Source organism: Pleurodeles waltl, chromosome 1_2 (genome assembly GCF_031143425.1).
Source record: "Pleurodeles waltl isolate 20211129_DDA chromosome 1_2, aPleWal1.hap1.20221129, whole genome shotgun sequence".
NCBI lineage: Eukaryota > Metazoa > Chordata > Amphibia > Caudata > Salamandridae > Pleurodeles > Pleurodeles waltl.
In genome coordinates this window covers 39,691,853-39,714,184 of record NC_090437.1, presented here as the reverse complement: position 1 = coordinate 39,714,184, position 22,332 = coordinate 39,691,853, and the positions used below count along the sequence as shown (strand labels likewise).

General features: G+C 45.4%; 1 protein-coding gene across 4 annotated transcripts in view; it reads left to right on the top strand.

Annotated features, from left to right (window-relative positions):
* Nucleotides 1–22,332, top strand: part of UBA6 (ubiquitin like modifier activating enzyme 6) — a 610,892-nt gene that overhangs the window by 419,071 nt on the left and 169,489 nt on the right. For all 4 annotated transcript variants that reach the window (XM_069235825.1, XM_069235816.1, XM_069235844.1 and 1 more), the window contains one exon: nucleotides 14,000–14,193. In XM_069235825.1, coding sequence (XP_069091926.1) covers nucleotides 14,000–14,193 — 194 coding nt within the window. The remainder of the gene's footprint in view (nucleotides 1–13,999; nucleotides 14,194–22,332) is intronic.

Below are 22,332 nucleotides of genomic sequence, written 5' to 3'. Positions count from 1 at the left end.
GTTCAGTGGTTCCCAACCATTTGACGTCTGTGGACCCCCACTTTATTATTTGTGGTACAGAGGGACCCCGATGAATCATTTTTGAATCCGGGGGCCCCCACTGAGTCATTACTGAAAGCTAGGGACCTGATCTGTTAATAATATTTAATTTTCTAAGCAGTCGCGGACCCCCAGGGGTCCCCGGACCACAGTAATATTGAGCTGACGCTTTTTTTCTGACGTCACAACAGATAAGTGTTCTCATGTGTCTTACTCAGTTAACACCTTCTACCTGTGATGGTGTTGTTTTAAAACATTTTTGCTACTGAATGTCAACTCTTTTTATGTGTTATACCACTATTTTTAAGTAAAGATAGCCTAGATCATGTTGCCCTTATATACTTACCTACTATCGCTTAGGTTGTTACCTATGTTCTCATCCCTCAGTGTAACAGCTAGCACACAGGTTGCAGCTATTTCATGAACCTCCATTTATCACTCTCCACACCCTACCGGGGATGTCCATAGGACCTCTATTGGTTACTCAGATGCATTTGCCTCAAAAGATTATACTAGTGCCCCACCCACTAGCCATTATTATGGCATATTTATTATTCTCTTCGCATGACCTCACAGGTCATGTGAGATACCAACTTAGAACACTGAGTACCTCTGAACCTTAAGTGATCAGATCACTAATCCTACATACGTATAACGTTAGAAATTAATCTCTTACATAGGACACCTCATAACTAAGATAGCTACTCATCCTAAACTGTTGGTAGTCTTAGGCCCTTCACTACAAAACCTGGTCCTGTTACTAAAGACGAAAATGCATAGATGACTCCTGTTAATGATCAAACTCCTACTCAATAGGTTACCCTTGCTTGAAAAGAATTTGAGACCTTTTTGTAAGTCTGCATGTGTGTGTTAAGGGATAGTTCATGTTTTCTGCTATATTGACAGTGTTTCATATTTAGCACAATGATCCTTGTTACAGTACTCCTGCTACATTCATTCATTCTGATCTGTTAGTTCCGTGATTGCCCATATGTTATCCTGCAGTCCTCTCCCCACATTCAGTGTTAAGAGTGGGTTTGGGGGGGTATTTATTGTATGGGTTTCTTTTTTTATGTTTTGTTGTATTTTAGTGTATTCCTTTCTTTTGCACTGCTTGAGTTCGCTGGCATGACAAATCATCTCTCTGCCTTTTTGCTACCTATTCACGGGGCACAAGATACCTTAATGAAGATCTTCATAGGGTAACAGTAATACAGCAACCTTCTTGAAGGTCATTTTTATGGGTATTGATGCTTTTCCCTCAAACTCGACCCCAACTCATCCAGACACATTGTAAGCACAAATTACTCCATCAGCTCATGTGTTTAATAACTGCACACACACACTCCTAAAGCTTGCCTAATAATCCCCTGGATGAGAACCTAAAGGTGATCTCTCTAAATGTCAAAGGGCTCAGTCATCCAGTTAAATGCAAAAAAATGAGAACTAGCTATATAAACTTAAAGCTGATGTAGTTCTACTACAGGAACCAACATTGGCCATAAAAAGATGACTTCATTTTGAAATAACTGAATTAGCGAATCCCTGTGTTCTCCCGTCTTGAATAAGAAATAAGGGGTGATAGCTTTGCGTGCCAAAAAAAAGGCTTACCTACAGAACGACAATGAGGGAAGATGGATTCTAACAAACAATTCTTAAAATGCCAGTTCCTTCCATGTCCCCAATGAATATGGTCCAAATTCCGATGACCCAGATATGTGGGATTCCCTATTTACCCTACTAATCCATGTTCCAAACGATGAATTACTAATCATGGGTGGTGACTCTAATCTTCCCCTTGATGTTACTATAGGTAGACAATCAAAAGCCACATTTCGACACCCTAAGTCCAAAAGGTCCCATAAGTCACTTGTTAAACTAGGCTCAAGATGCAAAATTCATGACTCTTGGAGACTGCAACACCCCGACATCAGGGAGTACGCCTTTTTCTGCAACACACACACACACACACACACTCACACTCACACTCACACTCCACCTCATCAACCAAACATTCTTCCTAGACTGATCTAAAATCACTCAGCCATATCCTTATCGCTCATGGAGGTCAATGCGAGACCATCTTGTAAAATCTGGTGGTTCAATGATGAGTCTATTAAAGACACTTCCAGAGACATCATTGAAAAAAACATATTAAACTACATTAAAGACAATACTACTTTAGATATCTCTCCCATCACTTACTGGAATGCGCTTGAAGCAACTGTTAGAGGCTCATTTATTGAGATTCATTCTAAACTAAACAAAACATACAATAACAAACTGTTGGAGCTAGTGAAAGAGATAAAGAATTTAGAGGCTAGTAATATCTCCCAATTTAGATGCCCACACACTCCCTTCTTACAAACCAAAAATACAAATACAACATCATTTTGAGCAAGAAAGCTGGGGTCTGGATTAACAAATACAAAAGCCTACAATTATGCAAAGCAAATGAAGGCTGGTAAAAAGTTAGTGTCATATCTGGAGCATAAACACAACCATAGGGGTATTACTGCACTCAAAGATAAGTTGAATGTGACACATACAAACCCCCAAAAGTTCCTGGAAGCTGTCAGAGATTTCTATAAATCACTTTATAAGGATAGTATCAACTACCTACTCTCACCAAAGCAGAGAAGAACAACCTTAACGAACTGTTGACATCGATGAGGCCCTGGGACCAGGTGGCTTCACTACTACCTTTCATAAGATATTTCACTGCCATTCTCAGTCCCACACTATTAGACCTTTTTCACCATTTTATAAAGCCAGGAACTGTTTCGGGCGCCACTAGTGAAGCTACCATTGGAATGATCCAAAAGAAGGTAAGGACCCAACCCTTACGAAAAACTGTAGGCCAATCTTGTTAATTAACTTAATGCGAAAGGTCTATGCCAAAATCCTGTGTAAAGGACCAGAACCCCTCCTACCACATCTGATTATCCAGATGTAGGTTGGTTTCCTGAAGAATTGTATGACATCACTCGCCTCATGTGCCATATCCTTGAAAAAAAGCCAAGTCCACCACCTCTGACACTGTGACAATAATGCCAGATGCTAAAAAGGCGTTTGATGGAGTTTCATGGACATTCCTACGTGAACCCTTTTAAAATTCAACTTCAGCAAGGTTTTTACAAAGATGGTCATTGCTCTCCTTAGTGGTTCTTCTGCTATATTACGAACCTGTGGTCTCCTGTCTCCTCCCTTTAATTTAGAAAGAGAAACTGGACAGGTTTGTCCCCTTTCCCCTTCCTTATTCATCTTGACCCTACACCATAATATCCAAATAAACAATTCAGTTTCTGGAATCACCTTCAATAATATCACTGTGAAGATGGCTTATGCCGACAATATTTCGATTGTGGCTGAGGACGCTACAACAATTGAAGATTATGCACAAGTCACTGGATATAAACTTAACAAGAACAAATCTGAATGTAAAGGGTTAAATAGGCTCTGTATTAAATACCTTTTAGATAACTCACGTCTGCCCTGCAGCCTCAGTACTTAAAATATCAATAGAGTTTGGATCAGAATTGATAGAAGCCCTGCAACACAACGGAAAAATGACATTGAATAACATTGAACATTTGCTAGATGGGTGGAACCCCAAATGTATTACCTGGTACGGCCAAATATAAAAAATAAAAAATATGGTGACCCCAAAAGCCAATTATCTTATTCGCTTTGCTTCCCTTATTTCTGTCCAAAGACTTCCATCAAAAAGTAGACAAGTTACTAGCAAAATTTATGTGGCAAAATAAGTGTCCCAGAATTTCCATCGAACAACCACGACTGTCCATGAATCTAGGGGAGTTCATTTGGCTGACTTCAGAAACTATCATATCACTTTTTTAACTAGACAGGGCTCCCTATGGTTTAACCAGTGTGTAGATTACACCCCCACATGGCTCTCAGTTAAAAAGGAAATCCTTGAAGACCTGCACCCCATAATGCTTTTATCAGACAAGACCAAGTCCTTACTTCCAGCCAAATATATCTTTAAGAACACACAAAGAGCTCTTATGAAAATGAATGAAAACTTCCAGAGACCAACCTTATCTAATCCAACCTGTTCTCGCTCTGAAATAACCCTGAATTTAGAATACAAGGCATGCCCATAAATTGGCGCTCTTGGTCATTCAAGGGCATGCATTTCCTGAAGCATTTAGGCACACAACAAGCCCCTCTCTCCTTTAGAGGAATACAAAAGCAATAGAATTAACTAGTTGTAGACTTTTATGATTTCCTGAAACTCAATGGTTTTATATCTAAATCTAAGTGCTCTTGTGATGACCCCTCGCTCCTCTCAATAATCTCCTCCTTCAACAAATCTTGTCACCAAAGCTTCTACCACTTTCTGAAGCCCAAAAGTACATGCTTGACCTCCAACTTACTAAAGAAGTGAGACGCTTCTGATACCGTATCCTCGAATGATTTAGAAATCTGTGGTCTCCCATAAAATTACCCCCTCTTTATCCCAAACAAAATATTGACTTCTATATAGGATATTTTGGACTCACTCTTGTTTTCTATAAGATGTCTCTTAGAGGACGACCCAACGTGTTGAAACTATAATTAAACCACTGTGGATCTACCACACCTACTTTTCTAATGCAGCACTGTGTCCCATTTTTGGGACCAGATATTCAACTTTCTCTGGTCCCTATTTGGGATAAAATTGAAGCATGATTTTATCTAACTCATCCAAGGCTTCCTAGACCCACTGATCAAGTCATCTAATGATAACCTACTAATAGACGTCTTAGTGACTGCAGCCTTATCAGTCCATACTTACTAATTGGAAAAACACTGCTGCCACCTCTTTCAAGTCTTGGCTGAATCGTACCTCTCACTCAAGGGGTGCCGATAACATTGCTCTTCAAAACTACCCCTGAAAACCACATCTCAGATCCATTTGGAAGACACTAGAGAACTAGTTGGCCAACACCAAATCTCCTTGAACACCTCTCCCTAGTACTCATTGCCTGTCTAATTAGTAGAAGTTTACCTGTAACAATCTCTGCATATTAAGTCCTATACAAAAACTGCAGGCACTATTGAAATGGCTTAGTTGTTTTTAGATACCTATACTTTACTTTTTTACCCTGTCTAACTCTGAGTTCTCCCTATCTCCATAGTTCCTTAATGCATCATACCATAGACTGGACATCAATATTTACCTGTGTATCCTTCGACGATCTACTCACAGTACTGTTGGCTTTCCAAAGGCGTACATATAGATAAACTTATCGGCTAAATTGGCATGCCTGCTATTGTAATACCATTTATTTCTTTTTATTGCCATGTTTTATGTTATGATTTGTTTTATAGCTTGTTTTGCAAATTGTAATGTTTGTTTTCACAAAAGAATGGTATGCTATACCCACTTCTAACAATGCACAGTGTGTACTGCTGTATCATGGCTGTTTTTCTTTTTGTTCTCTGCCTCAAAAACATAAAGATCTATAAATGAATAGTATAGTATACTTCTTTTCCATGTATACCAAAAGCACAGGTAAGTTTATTTTGCTCCACCCAAGTCCGATCCAGAGGTGGTAGAGATTTCCCTAGCATAATACTTGGTGGTCACTGATCCGATGCTGTTGATTCCACCTCCACAATCTGTTCCTCCTCCATCTCAATCAACATCAGTACCCTTCTATTTGGAGTAAATAGCACCGGAAGCAGATCCGTCTGGCTTCATTTGAGCCATAATGGACATTTCCAGGAGAGGGATTGTCCCCTCTGGTGTGCCGGCTGACCCCATGGATCAGGTCAGTGGGCGTCTTGCTCTAGAACCACTTCTATTATTTGCGCCATACAGGTCTTTCCAAGCACCCCTTTCCCAGTTCACGGTTCCTCTTGTACTTACATCACTGAATCCAGCCATTCACATATCAATGCTGAGGCTCTACCTACTGCCGACTTCAGGACCACCAAAACCGCTGATAAATTCTTCATCTGGGGTACATTTAGATGCGGTGCCTTATACAACACAAGCCACATCACAGATCTTCCTAGGCGTTAAGAAGCAGAAAAGAGAAACCTTTTTTTTATTGGAAGAAAGACAGTCTCAGGAAGAGTCATGTCAACCCTTCCTGGGAGATCGCATGATTAACAGGAAGATGATGCTGATGATCTTTCCTCTAACACAAAAGCTCTTCAGGAGCCAAGTGGCCTAGATACCTCTCCAGACGTAGACATGGATCTGTCTCCAGTGCTTTCTTCAGATAACTTTGTTCCATTCTCTGTTGAGAAAACCTGAGGATGTTTCTGAGCTTCTCCCACCTACAGTTGACCACTATCCAAATAATTTGACAGATGGTATACAAACAAACCCTTGCTTCCATTTAATGAAGATTTACTGGAACCAGTAGGAAATCCTCTTATTCTTCGTGGCCACCTGTGATTGTTTCACCTTTTGCTGGACCATGTATTTTTACTGCTTTTAGAAACTTTGCACCCCTACTAAGCAGAGGTAACGTGACATGCTTGTGCTTGTTTGTACTTCCCTTTAAATGTGGTTGGATCGGCATACCCCTAAATGGTATATTTAACTTACCTACAAGTTTTTCGTATATGTTAAAAAATGTACGCAGGGGCTGGAAGTTAAATGCCACCCGTGGACTCAAGCACCCATTGTACCTTCCATTACAGTGATAGTGTAAAAATGACTCCAGGACTACCCTGTGTACTCTGACTGTAGCAATGTAAAAACTGCAGTGCGACCTACCAAAATTAACTCTTTTAACAAGTTTAAACCTCCCTTTTCAATATCACTAAGTCACCCCTATGTAAGACGTGTAGCCCACAAGACAGAGTGCATGATATTTAAAAGTAGGACATGTAGAAATGTAATGTTAGCAAGTCCTTACAGTGACTAGCGCCCAAAAACTATTTTTCACTGCGGCAGGCCTAGCTAGCTGTCCTATGAAGAAAACCAGACTTCAGATTAAAATCTTAATACTGTACCTTAGGAATGGGACTAATTAGAAAAATAATTAAACAACTAATTTATTAGTTATTAAAAATCCCATACAGAGATGAATACAGATTCTTAAAATATTTCAAAGAAAAGCAACTTTTCAAAAAATACTATTTCTCTGCATGACGTTCCTGTAGGATAATTTGCATTTGCTCTCCAACTTCTTCCTTCCAGTGAATAGTATTTGATTAGGTGTGAATGAGGTGAGAAATTCCTCTCTGGAGCTACACAGGAGCTCAGTATGATTGATATGTCGACCTGAATGGGCAGAGGTGACTTCTCTGAACCTCACAGAATATGCATTGTTGGGGCTGAGGGCCTCCTTTCAACAGCACACTATCAGACCCTGGTTGGCAAGTCTGTTGAGCAAGATGTAACACTTGAAAAATAGAAAGCAGGATGATAAGACAGTTCTTGTGTATTTACTGTCTAGTTACTGAAGGACCCTTCTTTGTCCTAGCAGACCTCTTTCTTGGGTGTTTATATATATTTCATTTGGGGCGGACTTGCCAGGGAACAGGATGCCAAGACAGTTCTTATGTATCTGCTGTCTTGTTGCTGAATAACCCTGCTCTTATCACTGTCTAGTGGTTTATTGGAGCCACTGTGGCTGCTTAAATCTATATTTTAGTGTTAGGTGTGGGAAGATACTAGGATTTTCTTAGTACACCTCATATACACACCCAGCCATAAAAGCTGAAGGTGAGTGTACCCATAGAATTTCACCATCTTAAAATTGTGCAAAGTGGGTACCCAGAAACTTTTACTCCATTGGTTAGGTCGTTCCCAGGAGTCATTCCCACCCACTAGCTTATGGCAGGATATGAATATGGCATCTCCTGGCACCCACTTTAGAATAGTTTCTGAACCTGAGGAAGAACAGAGAGGCCTGGCTGTCTGTCACCTAAGAGGATCTCTGATGGACTGGACCTGGTCTCTCTTGTACCCAGGAAAAGCATGGGTCACAAGGCTGAACTGTTCAGACTACAGATATACAACAAGCTACAAAAGGCCTTTCCTGCAACTGCCCTGCAGACCAGTGGCAAATGGACCTGGACAGGACCCAGCTGTTGGACTCTGCCTAAGACCCTGTGAAGTCTCTAAATGCCTCCCCTACCTCCATGGTGGGCTTAAAAAGTATACATCTGTAGTGGATTGGGACTTAATGGTTTACATCATAAGGTAAAACCCATTTGGTGTATCCGACCCCCACTCCATTATTGCTCTATTTTTCTATTTCAGTTTTGGGGTTTTATTGTTTTGCATTTTGGCTTTATTGATGTTTTGGTACTACAAATACACATTACATATTGCCCTAAATTAAGCCTGTCAGCTCTGAACCAAAGCTACTAGTTGGATTGAAGTCAGATTAACTTAGTGGCTTTAAGGGGTTCATTCTGCCAAGGGTTTGAGTATTCCTTGGGGTGGGTAGTCACCCATCCCAATTAATAAGCCAATGTTTTTTTTTATAGAGACATTAAAGGAGCCATGGTCCAAACCTTCAACTACCCTTGATATTCAAATAACTATCCCTTGCCAGTACCGACCAGTGCCAGGCTATCGTGTTTTTCTATCTATGCACCGATCACTAGAGAGCGGGTGCTACAGAGTTCCTCCATTTTAAAACTTACCCAGCCATGTCGCTGACACATCCTTCAGATAGGGAACTGAAAAAACTAAAGGTTATGGGCAAAAATATTTTTTTGCAGGAAGCCACACCCTGAGATCCCATTATGCTGCAAGCCTTTTAGTTGTTATTCACATGCCCTCTGGGATATGGCAGCCTTAGTTGCACCCAACCTCCCGGACCCCCTTAAAGACTATTTTTTAGGAAGTAAAAAAACAGCAGGATGCATCTAAACACATCATCGAAACTGGCCTAGACACTGGTGACTCTGTATCTAGAGTCATGGGTTCATCTGTCACTCTGGGAAGACCTGCCTCGCTCCGATTAATTTTGTTCTCCATTGATGTTGAGAACACCCTCGAAGACATGCCTTTTAATGGGTAACACCTGTTTTGGCTAACACTTGTTTGGCCAAAAAAGCGGATGTTGCGCTGGAAGGTTTTAAAGAAGACTTAGCCACAACCAGATCTCTGGGACTACAATCTTTTTGTGGATCTTTTTGTTTATTCTGAAAACCTTGACCACTTACCTTGGAAATTTCAAATAAACAATAAACCGCTGGCCACTAGCTGCAACACAATCCTTTCATTCTCCAATACAGAGGACGAGTAAAAGGACCTGCCAAATAGCTCCATTCCACATCGCTACCCCAGCTTCACCATGAATGCAGCAGTAGTTCAGCTTTGAAGGAGCATGTTATGCCGGTGGGAGGAAGATTGTCCCTTTTTCTAATGGCCTGGAAAGCATTTACTTAAGAATGCTGAGTCCTTCAACACATAGAGAAGGGGTATAGCCTACCCACCCTGTTGTTCTCATCTTCCTTCCACGATTCTGAGGAACATCAGCGGATCCTGCATCATGAAGTGACAGTTCTGCTGCAGAAATGGACAAATGGCAATCTTCGACCTCAGCTTCCTGAATCGATTCTTAAAGAAGGATAAGTTCACAATTCTGTCTCTAGTTCAGGTTTTCCTGGCATTGGATTCAGAAGACGTGATGGTGTCAATAAACCTGCAGGATGAGTACTTCCACATTATGATCCTGCAGGCCCACAGGAAGTACTTACATCTACCCATTACCAGTTTGCAGTACTTCCTTTTGAGTTGATACCAGCACCTCGAGTCCTAACAAAGATCATGGCAATAGTACCAGCCCATGTCAAATGACTGGCTTGTCACATCCAGGTCACCTGAGTTGGTGCCTCAACATCATGACTGCTTTGCTGCTATAGAAATTGGAATTTTCAATCAATTATCTGAATTCTCACGTAGAGCCCTCCCAGCGCCTCTTGTCTTTAGGGTAGTACTGGCTACCCCATGCTTTGAGCCTTCCTTTCGCCACAAAGGAGCTGAGACATTCAAGACATGCTGCCACTGTTTTGACCTGGAGCGTAAATACTGGTACTGAAGGTCCTGTGTTTACTTTGTCCTGGGGATACTTGCATCCTCTAGGTCACACATGCACGCTGGTATATTCGGGCTCTTCAGTAGTGCTTCCGCATGCAGTGGTTCCAACAACCGGAGACTTAGGAGAATCTATTGTGGTCTCCTGGGATGCTAGTTATCTAGTTGGTGCTCTAAGCTTTTCTCCTACTCCAGATTTAAACCAACAACACAACATCAAAATGGTACTTTAACAGACAAGGGAGTGTAGGATGTTTGTCATGAAGCCTTGAAGTTCTGGACATGAGTGCATCAAAACAGTCTGTCTCTGGTATTCAGTCACTTTTGCTGGCTCCTTGAACACCAAAGCCAACAGCTTCTATCGATGACACCTTACTGACCTAGATTGGCACCTTCACTCAGAAGAGGTCCATGATCTTTTCCCTCTTTGTGGCATGCCTGAGGTGGACCTATTCTCAACTCAGAGCAACTCTCTGTCTGAAATTCTGTGCCCCCATGGTCCGTTTCAGGGACCCTTGAGGAAGTGTTTCAATTGCCATTCTCATTGCCCCAAACTATCCGTGAAGGGTATCATACACAAAGCTAAGGCACCTGACTGTTCAGCCACTCTTTGCCTTCCGTTTAGAGATAATTTGTTGTCTCAGTCAAGGCACCTCAGTCCTCAGAGTCTACGCTTTCATGTGTGGAGACTGATTGGTCCCATCTTAACACCTTTGAGCTTTCACCAGAAGTGGTGGATGTGATCCTTTCTGCAGATTGCCTTTCTACCAAGTCACTTTATTTGGGGAGGTGGAACAATTTTGGTTCCTGATGCCCTGAATTAGGAATAAGGTATCTTAAAGCATCCTTCTTCAATGTACACCAAAATGTGCTGTCCTTAGCTCATCAGGGATATGCAATAACTATATTGAAGGGATATCTTTCAGCCTTATCAACATTCCTTTGTCTACCAGAGCAACCCTCCTTTTTCAAATCTCCGGTGGTATTGAAATTCCTGAAAGGCTTGACAAATATGTATCTACATATACCATTCATTGTGCCACAGTGGGATTGTAATCTAGTTGTGATGTTTCTCTTGATGGCCCCATTTGAGTTCCTGCACAGTTGTGAGTTGAGCCTACTAACCCTCAAACAGTTTGCCATCACTTCAGCTTGATGTGTTAGCAAGCTTCAGGGCCTTTCAATTTGGCATCCATTCACCTGCTTCTTCCTAGGCAGGTTGGTGCTGTGAACAGAGACTTATTTACTGCCTAAGCTGGAACTTTGTTATTGTAACAGGGTTGTGGTAACCCAGTTACAAAATAAGAGAATGGGGCCCTGTTGCCGTACCCCGGGGGTCCCAATGAAAGAAGAGAGGGCTGGACTTCCGCCCACGACCCGGATATCCAGCTCGAGGAGGAGAATGCCAGTGAGGAGCGCGAGGAGGAGAGAACGCCAGTGAGGAGCGCAAGGAGGAGGATGCCAGTGAGGAGCGCGAGGAGAACACCAGCAAGAAGCACCAGGAGAAGGACACAGAAGGATTAAGGCCAGAGATGGAGCCGAGGGGCACTGGGGAGCCAGAAGAGACAAGAGAACATGACAGAGACGCAGGACAGGACAAGAACTCCAGCCACGTCCCTGGAGGGACATGGCTCATGCAGGTGTGTGCACGTTTCCAGGACCCCACAGGGCACTGGTGGGTCTGGGGAAGCGGAAAGAGCACTCGGGCAAACTAAAACGGACACTGATAAAAGAGGGAATAAATCCCTATTCACCTGGGTGTTCATGACAACATTATTACATTGTGTGAGAATATGATGTGCAAACGCGCCACGGGGTGCACTATAACACACAAATAATAAATCCCACCCGGAATCACTACTCACCTTACTCACCCGTTCCTCCCTTCCCAGCACTTTGTTTATCTACGAGGAAAGGAGGAGACAGGATACACTTACCTGTTTTTCCTGATTCTGTTTTCTTTCGCATGGTCCCGCAAACGTCGTAGGCGAATATGAGAAGACACAACAGACCTAAGGAAAGAGAAAAGAAACGAAAAGGACATCAGAGACGACCACTTAGAAGAAAGAAAATAAAAGACAGGAATGGATGAGACTACTGACACATAAATCCAATACGGAAAATAAAACTCTAATAGAGATTGTTAAAACAGTTGTGTATGTCTTCCTTGAATACCCTAACAGAATCCCGTCACAGTTATCTTTCTAAAGATGAACATATCCACAAATTAGCCTCTAGAGGAGCAGTGAACTTTCATATCAACCATACTAAGGACATAATATCAGATGACCCACTGTTCATTGGTTACACTGCTAGCAAAAAAGGTAATGTAGTCCAGAAATGCACAATTTCCAAATGAATTATCCTGTGCATTAAAATCTGTTACACTTTGGGTAAAAACGATGCACCTGAAGGAATAAGAGCTCATCCAAACACCAACTAAGTCTTCCACAGCATCCCTAGATATGGTAGCATCTGTAAGAGACAAGTAAAGGCTCACCACAACTTCGCCAAGCAGTACTGTTTGATTTTTAAAGTAAGAACAGACTATCAGTTTGCCTGCTCTGTACTTCAGCATTTTCTAATCTAACCACTTTTCTCCAGTTCTTCCTCCCTCCAGTTATTGTTTAGGAATCTATGCAAAACTGAGGAATCTGCTAGTAGAATTATCCATCAGAATAAAAAGTTACTTATCTTCTGTAATGATCTTTCTAGCAGATACTGTATCTACCAGCAGATACTTCACTGACCCTCCCAGCATCCCATCTTGTGGAGAAAATCCTTATACCTTTTTTTTTACTAAGGTACCAAGTTAGTAATGAACTGCACCAATCTACAAGTTTCAGTCTTCTCAACTAGGCCTCGTAAGTCACGGCAAAGCTGGCAGAACTCATGTTAGGGTGAGGTTTTATAACTGATGATGGCATCACAACTCCCCACACAATTGAATCGACAGCAGTTGCTGGCACCAGAGAACTATTGCAAAAAATTTCCAGATCCATTCTGCACCAGGGATATTCTTTACAGAAGGCTAGTAACTTTTCCTTTAAGCCCTGTTCTCCTTTAAGCCCTGTTGTCGCCCTTCTGCAGAGGACTGTGGACATTTTTGCATCTTGGCAAAACCTGAACCAGAATTTCTGTATGTTGCTTTTGGATCTTCCCTGCCTTGCCCTCCTTCCTCAGGCACCCCTTTGCCTTTCTTCCTTGCCAGCAACACCACAACACACATGGTCTGAATGCCTGCTGGATTCTGACCTTCAGCACATGGAGGCCCGAGCACCTTACCTTTTTCCCCTAAACACCAGGTTGCTGAAGGTAGCTGAACGGAGCCCACAAACATAGATTTGGACAGTTATAGATGACACAGCACGTTAGTATAACTTTGCAATGGCAGCACAGGCCTACCGCTCTATAGGCCAAAAACCCAAACCAAGGGCATTTGCTACTAGTGGTTCCTGATGTCCGGTCTGAATTTATTGCCTTCTAACCTCTTTTATCCTAGTACGGTGTTACAGATAAGTAACTTGTTTGTCTTTCATCCAATTTTTGTAAAATGCTTGTTACTGGTGTTTAAAAGACTCCATTGTCACATTGACCTTATTCTAAGCTTTTAAATTTATGATCGGTGGCATAATCATGGTTGCCCTGGTATACCATATACCAGGCCTTTGTTTCATATCAGACTGTACATATTTGCTGACGTCCACTAAAGTGCCTATAAGCAAATGAAATTAAAAATATTTAAAATTTGCACTAGAAACCACAGTTCTGTTGTATGCAGAGTGCATTAATTTTATATATTCACATAGCACATGTTTAGAACAGACAGCGCTGTTACCATTTTGGATGAGGGACTCTTGATTTTCAGTTTTGTGCATTCCTCTTTCCTTAGCTCAGTATTCCTAAAGTGGATTAACTTTTAGTTTTCTCTTGGACCAGGTAACCTGCAGATGAAGGCCCTTTCATTTGAAAAGGATGATGACAGCAATGAACACATAAATTTCATAACTGCAGCCTCTAACCTTCGTGCCAAGATGTACAACATTGAACCTGCAGACCGCCTCAAAACAAAGCGGATCGCTGGGAATATCATCCCTGCAATAGCAACCTCTACGGCAGCTGTGGCTGGTTTAGTGAGTACATTTTATTGTTAGGATGATTGATGGCAATTCTTTATCTCCCTCTGTTCCTTTTAGGGAACTTAGGGCCTGATTTAGAGTTTGGCGCACAGGTTACTCCAACATGTTACATATTCAGTCCATCTTATTACAAGTACCATAGGATGTAATGCACTTGTAACAAGACAGACTGGATGTCCAAGCTGTCACAGAGGACCACTGGGGAAGAAAGAGTTACTGGGCTCCACCATGGAGGTAGAGAACTTTCACTCTGAATGTCCTGGGGCCCGATCGACTATGGCTCTGAGGAACTGGGACAAGTTCCCCCTCAGCAGTTGACTCTCTTGGTAGCGTGGGTCAGCCAGTCCAAGGTTTCTTGAGGAGAAGGTACATGTAAGGTGAGCAGACTCACAACTCAAAATAAGCTCAGTAAACTCAGGAAATGACTGTCCAGTTAAATACTTGCTTTTATGTAAGAACAAGTATTTATCTAGCAGTACGAAGTTCAGTACAACACACTGCAACTAATACATAAAGGCTTCTAAGGGCAGGCCTTCTAGCATTACCCAGATCAGCTCCTGTCCCTCTTCCCCACCCAAGGAGGATGGTTATTCCCCATTCACATGTGGGAACATCCAAGCTAGACCCCGCTAATGAGTTTAAGCCTTAGAAGTTCTGCAATGGCTTTTAGGAAAATTCCATGTACCTGCGCATGGGCGCGTCAGCCAGAACAAGTGCCCCCTGTGCCCAATAGCCCAGTATCAATCTTACCCGCACTTGCTGGGTTGGCGGACCCAGCGCACAGGGGTAGACAAGCCAATCAGCACACTGCAGTCCTGGGATCCTCGCTGTAGGACCCCCAATGGATTTTGCATCCTCCGGGCAAACTTCTTTTCACCAAGCCCACTTTTCTCGAGTCAGGCAAAAGCTCTAGGCAAGTGTACTTGATTTCTCCTGGATGGTGTCCCCTCACCCAGCATGGGAAACTGGCAGACCCACAGTCCCCAGTCCTGGTCACGACATACAGGAAGCATGATGAGCTTCTTTTTGCTGATGTACAGAGCAGTTTGACAGTTTTGAAGGTTTAAGCTCCCCTTTTTATAATCCATTTTCAGATACACTTGTGATTTAGTGTCTCTGTCCTTAAAGTTTGTGTTCTAAGAGTTGTCCACTTTGAAGCACTCCCGCTCTTTTGTTGTGCTCTTCCTCCAGAGATCACTTCATCCCAGGATGACACACTTCAGTCATGACAGCCCCAAACAGAGGCCATTGAAGTGAATATAGGTTCACACATGGATGTTAGCTCAGTGATATGTGCATCAAAGGGTTACCAAAGAGCCCCAGCCCTACTCTTTATGGTTCTCTTATCAGGCCCATCTCCTTTCTCAGATGTGCCCGGGCCCCTTTGACCAGTGCCCTTCTTTGCGGAATCAAAGAGCCCCTATTGATGTACTCCAAAGTGCCTGGCTCATCCTTCGTCTCGGGTATGCACACCCAGCTCTTAGCAATGCATCAACCCACAAAGCTGTCCATAGGAAACCTCTACCTCTCCATTATCTGCCTGCAAGCCCTGGCCTCCCAAAATTGAACCCAGTACTTTCCATGAATGGTATCCATTGTAAGCACACACATATACCACTGCACATACATGTGCGAACTGCCAATGTATTGTACCCTTTCACAGGCATCCATACATCCCAGCACGCTAATGCAGAACCACATGCTAAATCCTACATGTGGTACCAGCTCACAGGCCCACATATAGCCCAGCACATACATGTAATTATGCACACTATTTCCTGGTACACAGTGCCTTCTCAGTGGCGTAAATGTACCCCAGTGTGCACACGCAGTCATGGACACTATGTTCTGATGCTTCCACCAGTCTCACATACATCCTAGTGCTGCACACAATCCAATGCAGGCCAAGGGTATGATAAGCACTGGAAGTTTACAGAGGGGGCAGGTGACGCTACTCCTGTGACACAGATAAAAAGGCCTGTTACCTCTACTGATCACTAAAAACACAGTAAGCTGCTAACACTGTGCATGTGCTACTTATCTTCTGGTGAAGGCAGTAGCCTTTCACCTCTTGAAATTAGCGCTGTGAACTCCCCTCCTTGTCTAGGCAGACTGTAGTCCTTTCAAACAGGCCTATTTCATAGCACACACACATGATCCATGTTTGCTCGTGACCAGAAATTGTTACCTGTGCCCTGGAAATGGATGTCGGTGATGCACCTGCACAAGGTGTGCTTTTGGTATATGGCTTTGGGCATGACCCCCACGTCATAGGAAGACCGCGCTTGAAGCCTAAGGTGACCTGGGACCATGAGCAAATCTGTAAATCGCCAAGCATCGCAGAACGCCATGTCAAGTCCCACACCTGTTTGGATTCAAGGGAGTGGACTTGCCAAGTGGCTTATCGGGGCTCCTCAGTGTGAATCTGAGGGTTCATTGTGCCTGCTACCAAGGGAAATTTTGGGATGCCATCTACATTTCATCAGAGAATGCTTAAGATTTGCACTGTTAGCTACTCAACCACAGTTGGATCAGCAGCAGGCCTATCTCCACCCAGAACTGACAATGACAATGGATGTGTTGGTGCAGGGTTGGGGAAGTCATCTGGGAGAGATGGAGATCAGGGTGTTCTGGTCTCTAATGGAAACTCAGCTCCACATTACTCTGTTGGAGTTGCATTTGCCTGGTGTTGAAGGCCTTCCTACCATCTATCAAGTGGAGGTTGGTACATGTTATCATGAACAGCATCACAGCCATGTGGAAATGCAATAAGCATGGCAGAGTGGGGGTCCAGGGACCTGTCCGAATAGGACCTATGCCTCTGGAACTGGCTGGGGCATCTGTTGAAGACTTCTAATTGCAGATTCCTTACCTTTGAATTTCGCCATGCGTCAGACTGGATCCAAGGACTTTTCTTCAAGCAGTACCTCTGCGTGCAGTCAGGTGGCGTCGGTCGACTCTGTGGGTGTCGTTGGCGTCATGCTCGCCGTGGTGATGTCACGGTCGTATATAGGCGAACCCCTGTGCGCGGACATCAGTTCTTTTCTTTCGGTGGCAGCCTACGCGCAGATCCGGAGAAGAGCTACCTCGGTCATTTTTTGACTACGTCAACATTTTTGTCGTATTTTTGACGAGTTCGTGGATGCTTCAAGGGATGTCCTGCAAGGCCAGATTCAAACCCTGCAACACCTATCACCGGACTATGTCGGCGACTGATCCGCACCTCGTGTTCCTATGGTGTCTGGAGCGCAATCACAACCCGAAGTCGTGCGCCGAGTGTCGGGCCATGAACCCAAAGGCTTTGAGGGTGCGGTCCCTAAGGCTCATGGCAGCCAGACACTTGACTCTGCGGCGCTCACTGTCCGGTTCGAGAGGAAGGTCTCGAGACCGGCCGCGGAGTCATCACCACTCTTCGTCCTCCAAGTCATCGGGACATTCAGGTCACACAAAGAAGTCGAAGAAGGACAAGCGTTGTTCAACTTCACCCCATCGATCGGATGATACGACGGGGGAAGAGTGTCGACGCTCTAGGCCTCCATCATCGAGCCTTCTTCTGGGTCGGCTCTGTGCTTTCCCGACTTCCTGGGAGCCGTAGCCACCCCGCTCAACTTAAATAATTTTTACGAGGCCATGCGCTTCATTTTTGGGTGGTCTGACCCACCTTCGGAGCCTTCGGGCACAGGTGAGTCGGTTGGGGTCCCTTCGGTTTCAAAGCCGTCTGCTTCAGCCTCCGCTCCAATCGTGGATCCGTCCCGACGCCGGTCGTGCCACGGCGACCTTCCCCGACATTGGGTCAGACGTCAACACTCCCGATGTCGGTTGGGCCCACAGTCGACATCGATCCCATTCTCATACCCTACAACCCGGAGCCGGAACGACGTTGATCGTTGTGGATTCCTCTCTCTATGGGCTCTCCTGGGCCCAGGGTTGATCCAGACCCTTATTCTTGTGGGTATGGATACAGGGAGAGTATGAAGGGGACGCTGGACCCTTTAGAATATCAGCTTGACCCCCAAATGGACTGGGTGCAGGATTTGGGTGATGCCAGTGGTCTAGACACCTCCCCTGACACTGGTATGCTCTCTCCTCCTAGCGTGGCTACGGAAGAGGGTGCTTCTTACTCTATGGTGGTGAGAAGGGCGGCTGAGGTCCTGGACCTCAAGCTTCCTTCTGTGGAGGTTAGGCCTAACATCCTAACTGACGTGCTTCAGCCGGGGTCTTCCTCTTCCGAACCACTTTTACCCTTTAACGAAGCACTGACAGATGTTCTTTTGGGTACTTGTTCCAGACACAGCACATGGGCTCCTGTGAATAGGATGATTGCCTGCTGCCATTGGCCTGCGCCGTCAGACCTGAAATTCCAGACCCAACACTCCACACCTGAGAGCCTTGTCATCCAGGTTTCTTCTTCATCTGGCGCATTCCCTGCCACACCCTGGAAAGGGAATCAAAAAGGCTGGATCATTTGGGGAAGAAGTTGTTTTCTTCCAACAGTCTAGCTCTGTTGTCTGTGAACACCGCATGCTTTTTGGGCCGCTATTCCCATACTCTGGGATACGGTCACGCAAGTGCTGCCTCCAGTTCCGGAGGAGGCCCAGACTGTCCTGTCTCAAGCTATAACAGATGGGAGGGATGCAGCTAAGTTCATGATTCGTTGTGGACTGGATACGACTGACTCTCTAGGCAGATCGGTTGTATCGACGGTCGCATTGAAACGCCACGACTGGCTGAGAACGTCTGGCTTTTTGGGGGATGTCCAGCAATCCTTGATGGACATGCCCTTTGTTGGCACATGTCTCTTAGGAGACAAGGCAGATTAGGCGCTCGAGCACTTTAAGGATTCCCGAGCCACGGTCCGGTCCCTTAGCATCGCGCCTGCACCTAGACCCCATCAGTCCGCCTTCCGCCCCTTTCATGGCTATGGAAAGGGGAACCCAGCCGCGTCCTTTTCCCCCCTGGCCACCAACCTGCACATGCTGTACAGCCCCTGCGTGGCTGCGGACGCAGGATCCCACGTTCCCGGGGATCAGGGAGCCAGCAGGTCACCCAGTCCACCCGCCCCCTCTTCAGCCTCCAAGCCTTCCTAGTCCGCAGGTAGGTGGCAGGATACGCCATCACCTGCCCCAATGGCAAGCCATTACCTCGGACAGGTGGGTACTCCAAATTGTCCGAAGGGGCTACTCCCTCCCCTTCGAGACATCTCCTCCAGCCATGCAACCTTCATACAGTCAGATATCGGAGGATCATATGGTGCTTCTTCATGAGGAAGTCCAAGCCCTTTTGGCCAAAGGAGCTATAGAGAGGGTTCCGTTGCCAGAAGTAGGTCGTGGTTGCTATTCCTGCTACTTTCTGGTTCTGAAAAAGGACAAAGGTCTTCGTCCTATATTAGATCTTCGGTCCCTCAATCTCTTTCTAGGAAAGGAGAAGTTCAAAATTATGACATTGGCTCAGGTCCTATCTGCCCTGGGTCCCAGAGACTGGATGGTAGCGTTGGACTTAGAAGACGCATACTTCCACATTCCCGTCTTGCCGACCCACAGACATTACCTACGATTCATGGTAATTCACAAGCATTTTATTTTCTGTGTTCCCCTTTGGCCTTACCAGTGCCCCTCATGTGTTTACAAAGGTTATGGTAGTGGTGGCAGCTCATCTGCGCAGGTTAGAGGATCCCAGTCTTCCTCTACCTCGACGATTGGCTGTTGAAGACGAAATCGCTCCACACAGTCGTCTTCCCCCTCCAGACTATGGCGAACCTTTTGCATTCGCTGGGGTTCACTATCAGTGTGCCGAAGTCACACTTGACTCCTTCTCAGACTCTCCATTTCATCGGAGCTGTTCTGGATACAGTGTAGTTTTGGGCATATTCTCCCAAAAAACGAGTCCAGGATATTCAGGCTATGATAACGATGTTTTAGCCTCTGTCCTGGATTTCGGTGAGAATGACTCTGAGGCTCCTGGGCCTCATGGCCTCCTCCATGCTGGTTCAAAATGCCAGATGGCATATGCGGGCCCTGCAGTAGGACCTGAAGGTCCAGTGGGGGCAGCATCAGGGAAATCTCTCCGACAAAGTCCAGATCTCGGAAGGGACTGCAAAAGACCTGCAGTGGTGGTTAACGATTCAAGATTGGGTCAAGGGCAGGTCCCTCTCCTTCCCCCCAACCAGATCTTACGGTCGTGACAGATGGGTCACTCCTGGGAAGGGGTGGCCACATGGGAGAGGCAGAGGTCAGAGGCATCTGGTCTCCGGCTGAAGCCGGATTCCATATCAGTCATCTGGAGCTCCAAGCAATTCAACTAGCATTGAAAGCATTTGTAGGAAAATGGCTCCCTGTTGCAGTTACCCCCACCCCCTTTGTGCCTGATATTGATGCTGATTTGAGAAGTGTGCTGGGACCCTGCTAACCAGGTCCCAGCACCAGTGTTCTTTCACTAAAAATGTACCATTGTTTCCACAATTGGCACACCCCTAGCACACAGATAAATCCCTTGTTAAAGGTATCTGTGGTACCAAGGGCCCCTGTGACCAGGGAAGGTCCCGAAGGGCTGCAGCATGTGTTGTGCCACCCTATGGGACCCCTCACCAAACACATGCACACTGCCATTGCAGATTGTGTGTGTTGGTGGGGAGAAAAAGGCAAAATCGACATGGCATCCCCCTCAGGATGCCATGTACACAAAATACTGCCTGTGTCATAGGTAAGGCACCCCTCTAGCAGGCCTTAATGCCCTAAGGCAGGGTGCACTATACCACTGGTGAGGGCATAACTGCATGAGCAATATGCCCCTACAGTGTCTATGTTCATTCTTAGACATCATAAGTACAGTGTGGCCATATTAAGTATATGGTCTGGGAGTTTGTCAAAACGAACTCCACAGTTCCATAATGGCTACACTGAGCACTGGGAAGTTTGGTATAAAAATCCTCAGAATAATAAACCCACATTGATGCCAGTGGTGGATTTATTAAAACAATGCACACAGAGGGCCTCTTAGAGAGGCCACCTGTATTTTACCCAATCCTTCAGTGCAGGACGGACTGGTCTGTGCCAGCCTGTCACTGAGATGAGTTTCTGACCCCATGGGGTGAGAGCCTTGGGCTCTCTCAGGCCAAAAACAAAGCCTGCCCTGGGTGGAGGTGCTTCACACCTACCCCTGCAGGAACTGTAACACCTAACAGTGAGCCTCAAAGGCTTAGGCTTCGTCTTACAATGCCCAGGGGCACTCCAGCTAGTGGAGATGCCTGCTCCCCTGGACACAGCCCCCACTTTTGGCAGCAAGTCCGGAGGAGATAATGAGAAAAACAAGGAGTCGTCACCTTCCAGTCAGGACAGACCCTTATGTGTCCTGAGCTGAGGTGACCCCTGCCTTAGGAAATCCTCCATCTTATTTTGGAGGACTCCCCCAATAGGATTAGGGATGTGCCCCCCTCCCCAAGGATCTGAGAGGGTGTAGCCACCCTCAAGGACATTGGCTACTACCCCCAGACCTAAACACACCCCTAAATAGAGTAATTAGGGGTGACCCTGAACATCAGATTCCTGCAACATGAAGAAAGAATAAGGACTCCTGACCTGAAAGCCATGCAGAGACGACGGAGACGACAACTGACTTGGCCCCAGCCTTACCGGCTTGTCTCCAGAGTCGAAGAACCTGCACAGCGATGCATCCAGCGGGACCAGCAACTTCTGAGGACTAAGAGGACTGACCGGCACCTAGAGGACCAAGAACCTCCAGAGGACAGCGGCTCTGTCCAAAAACAGTAACAAGAAACTAACTTTAAAAAAGACTCCAACTTCCCACCAAAAGCGTGAATCTTCACACTCTCCACCCGACGCCCCCGGCTCGAGTTTGGAGAAACCAACACTGCAGAGAGGACTCCCAGGTGGCTCCAACGACGTGGACACCTTAAGTTGACCTCCCTGCACTTCCACAGCAAGCCTGCAGTGAGGATCCAGTGGCTCCCTCTGACCGCGACTGACTAGTAACAAAGGAACCTGATGCCTGAACCTAGCACTACACCCGCAGCCCCCAGGACCGAGAGGAACCACCTACCAGTGCAGGAGTGACCAACAGGCGGCCCTCATCCTAGCCCAGTCAGTGGCTGGCCCGAGAAGCCCCCCTGTGCCTTGC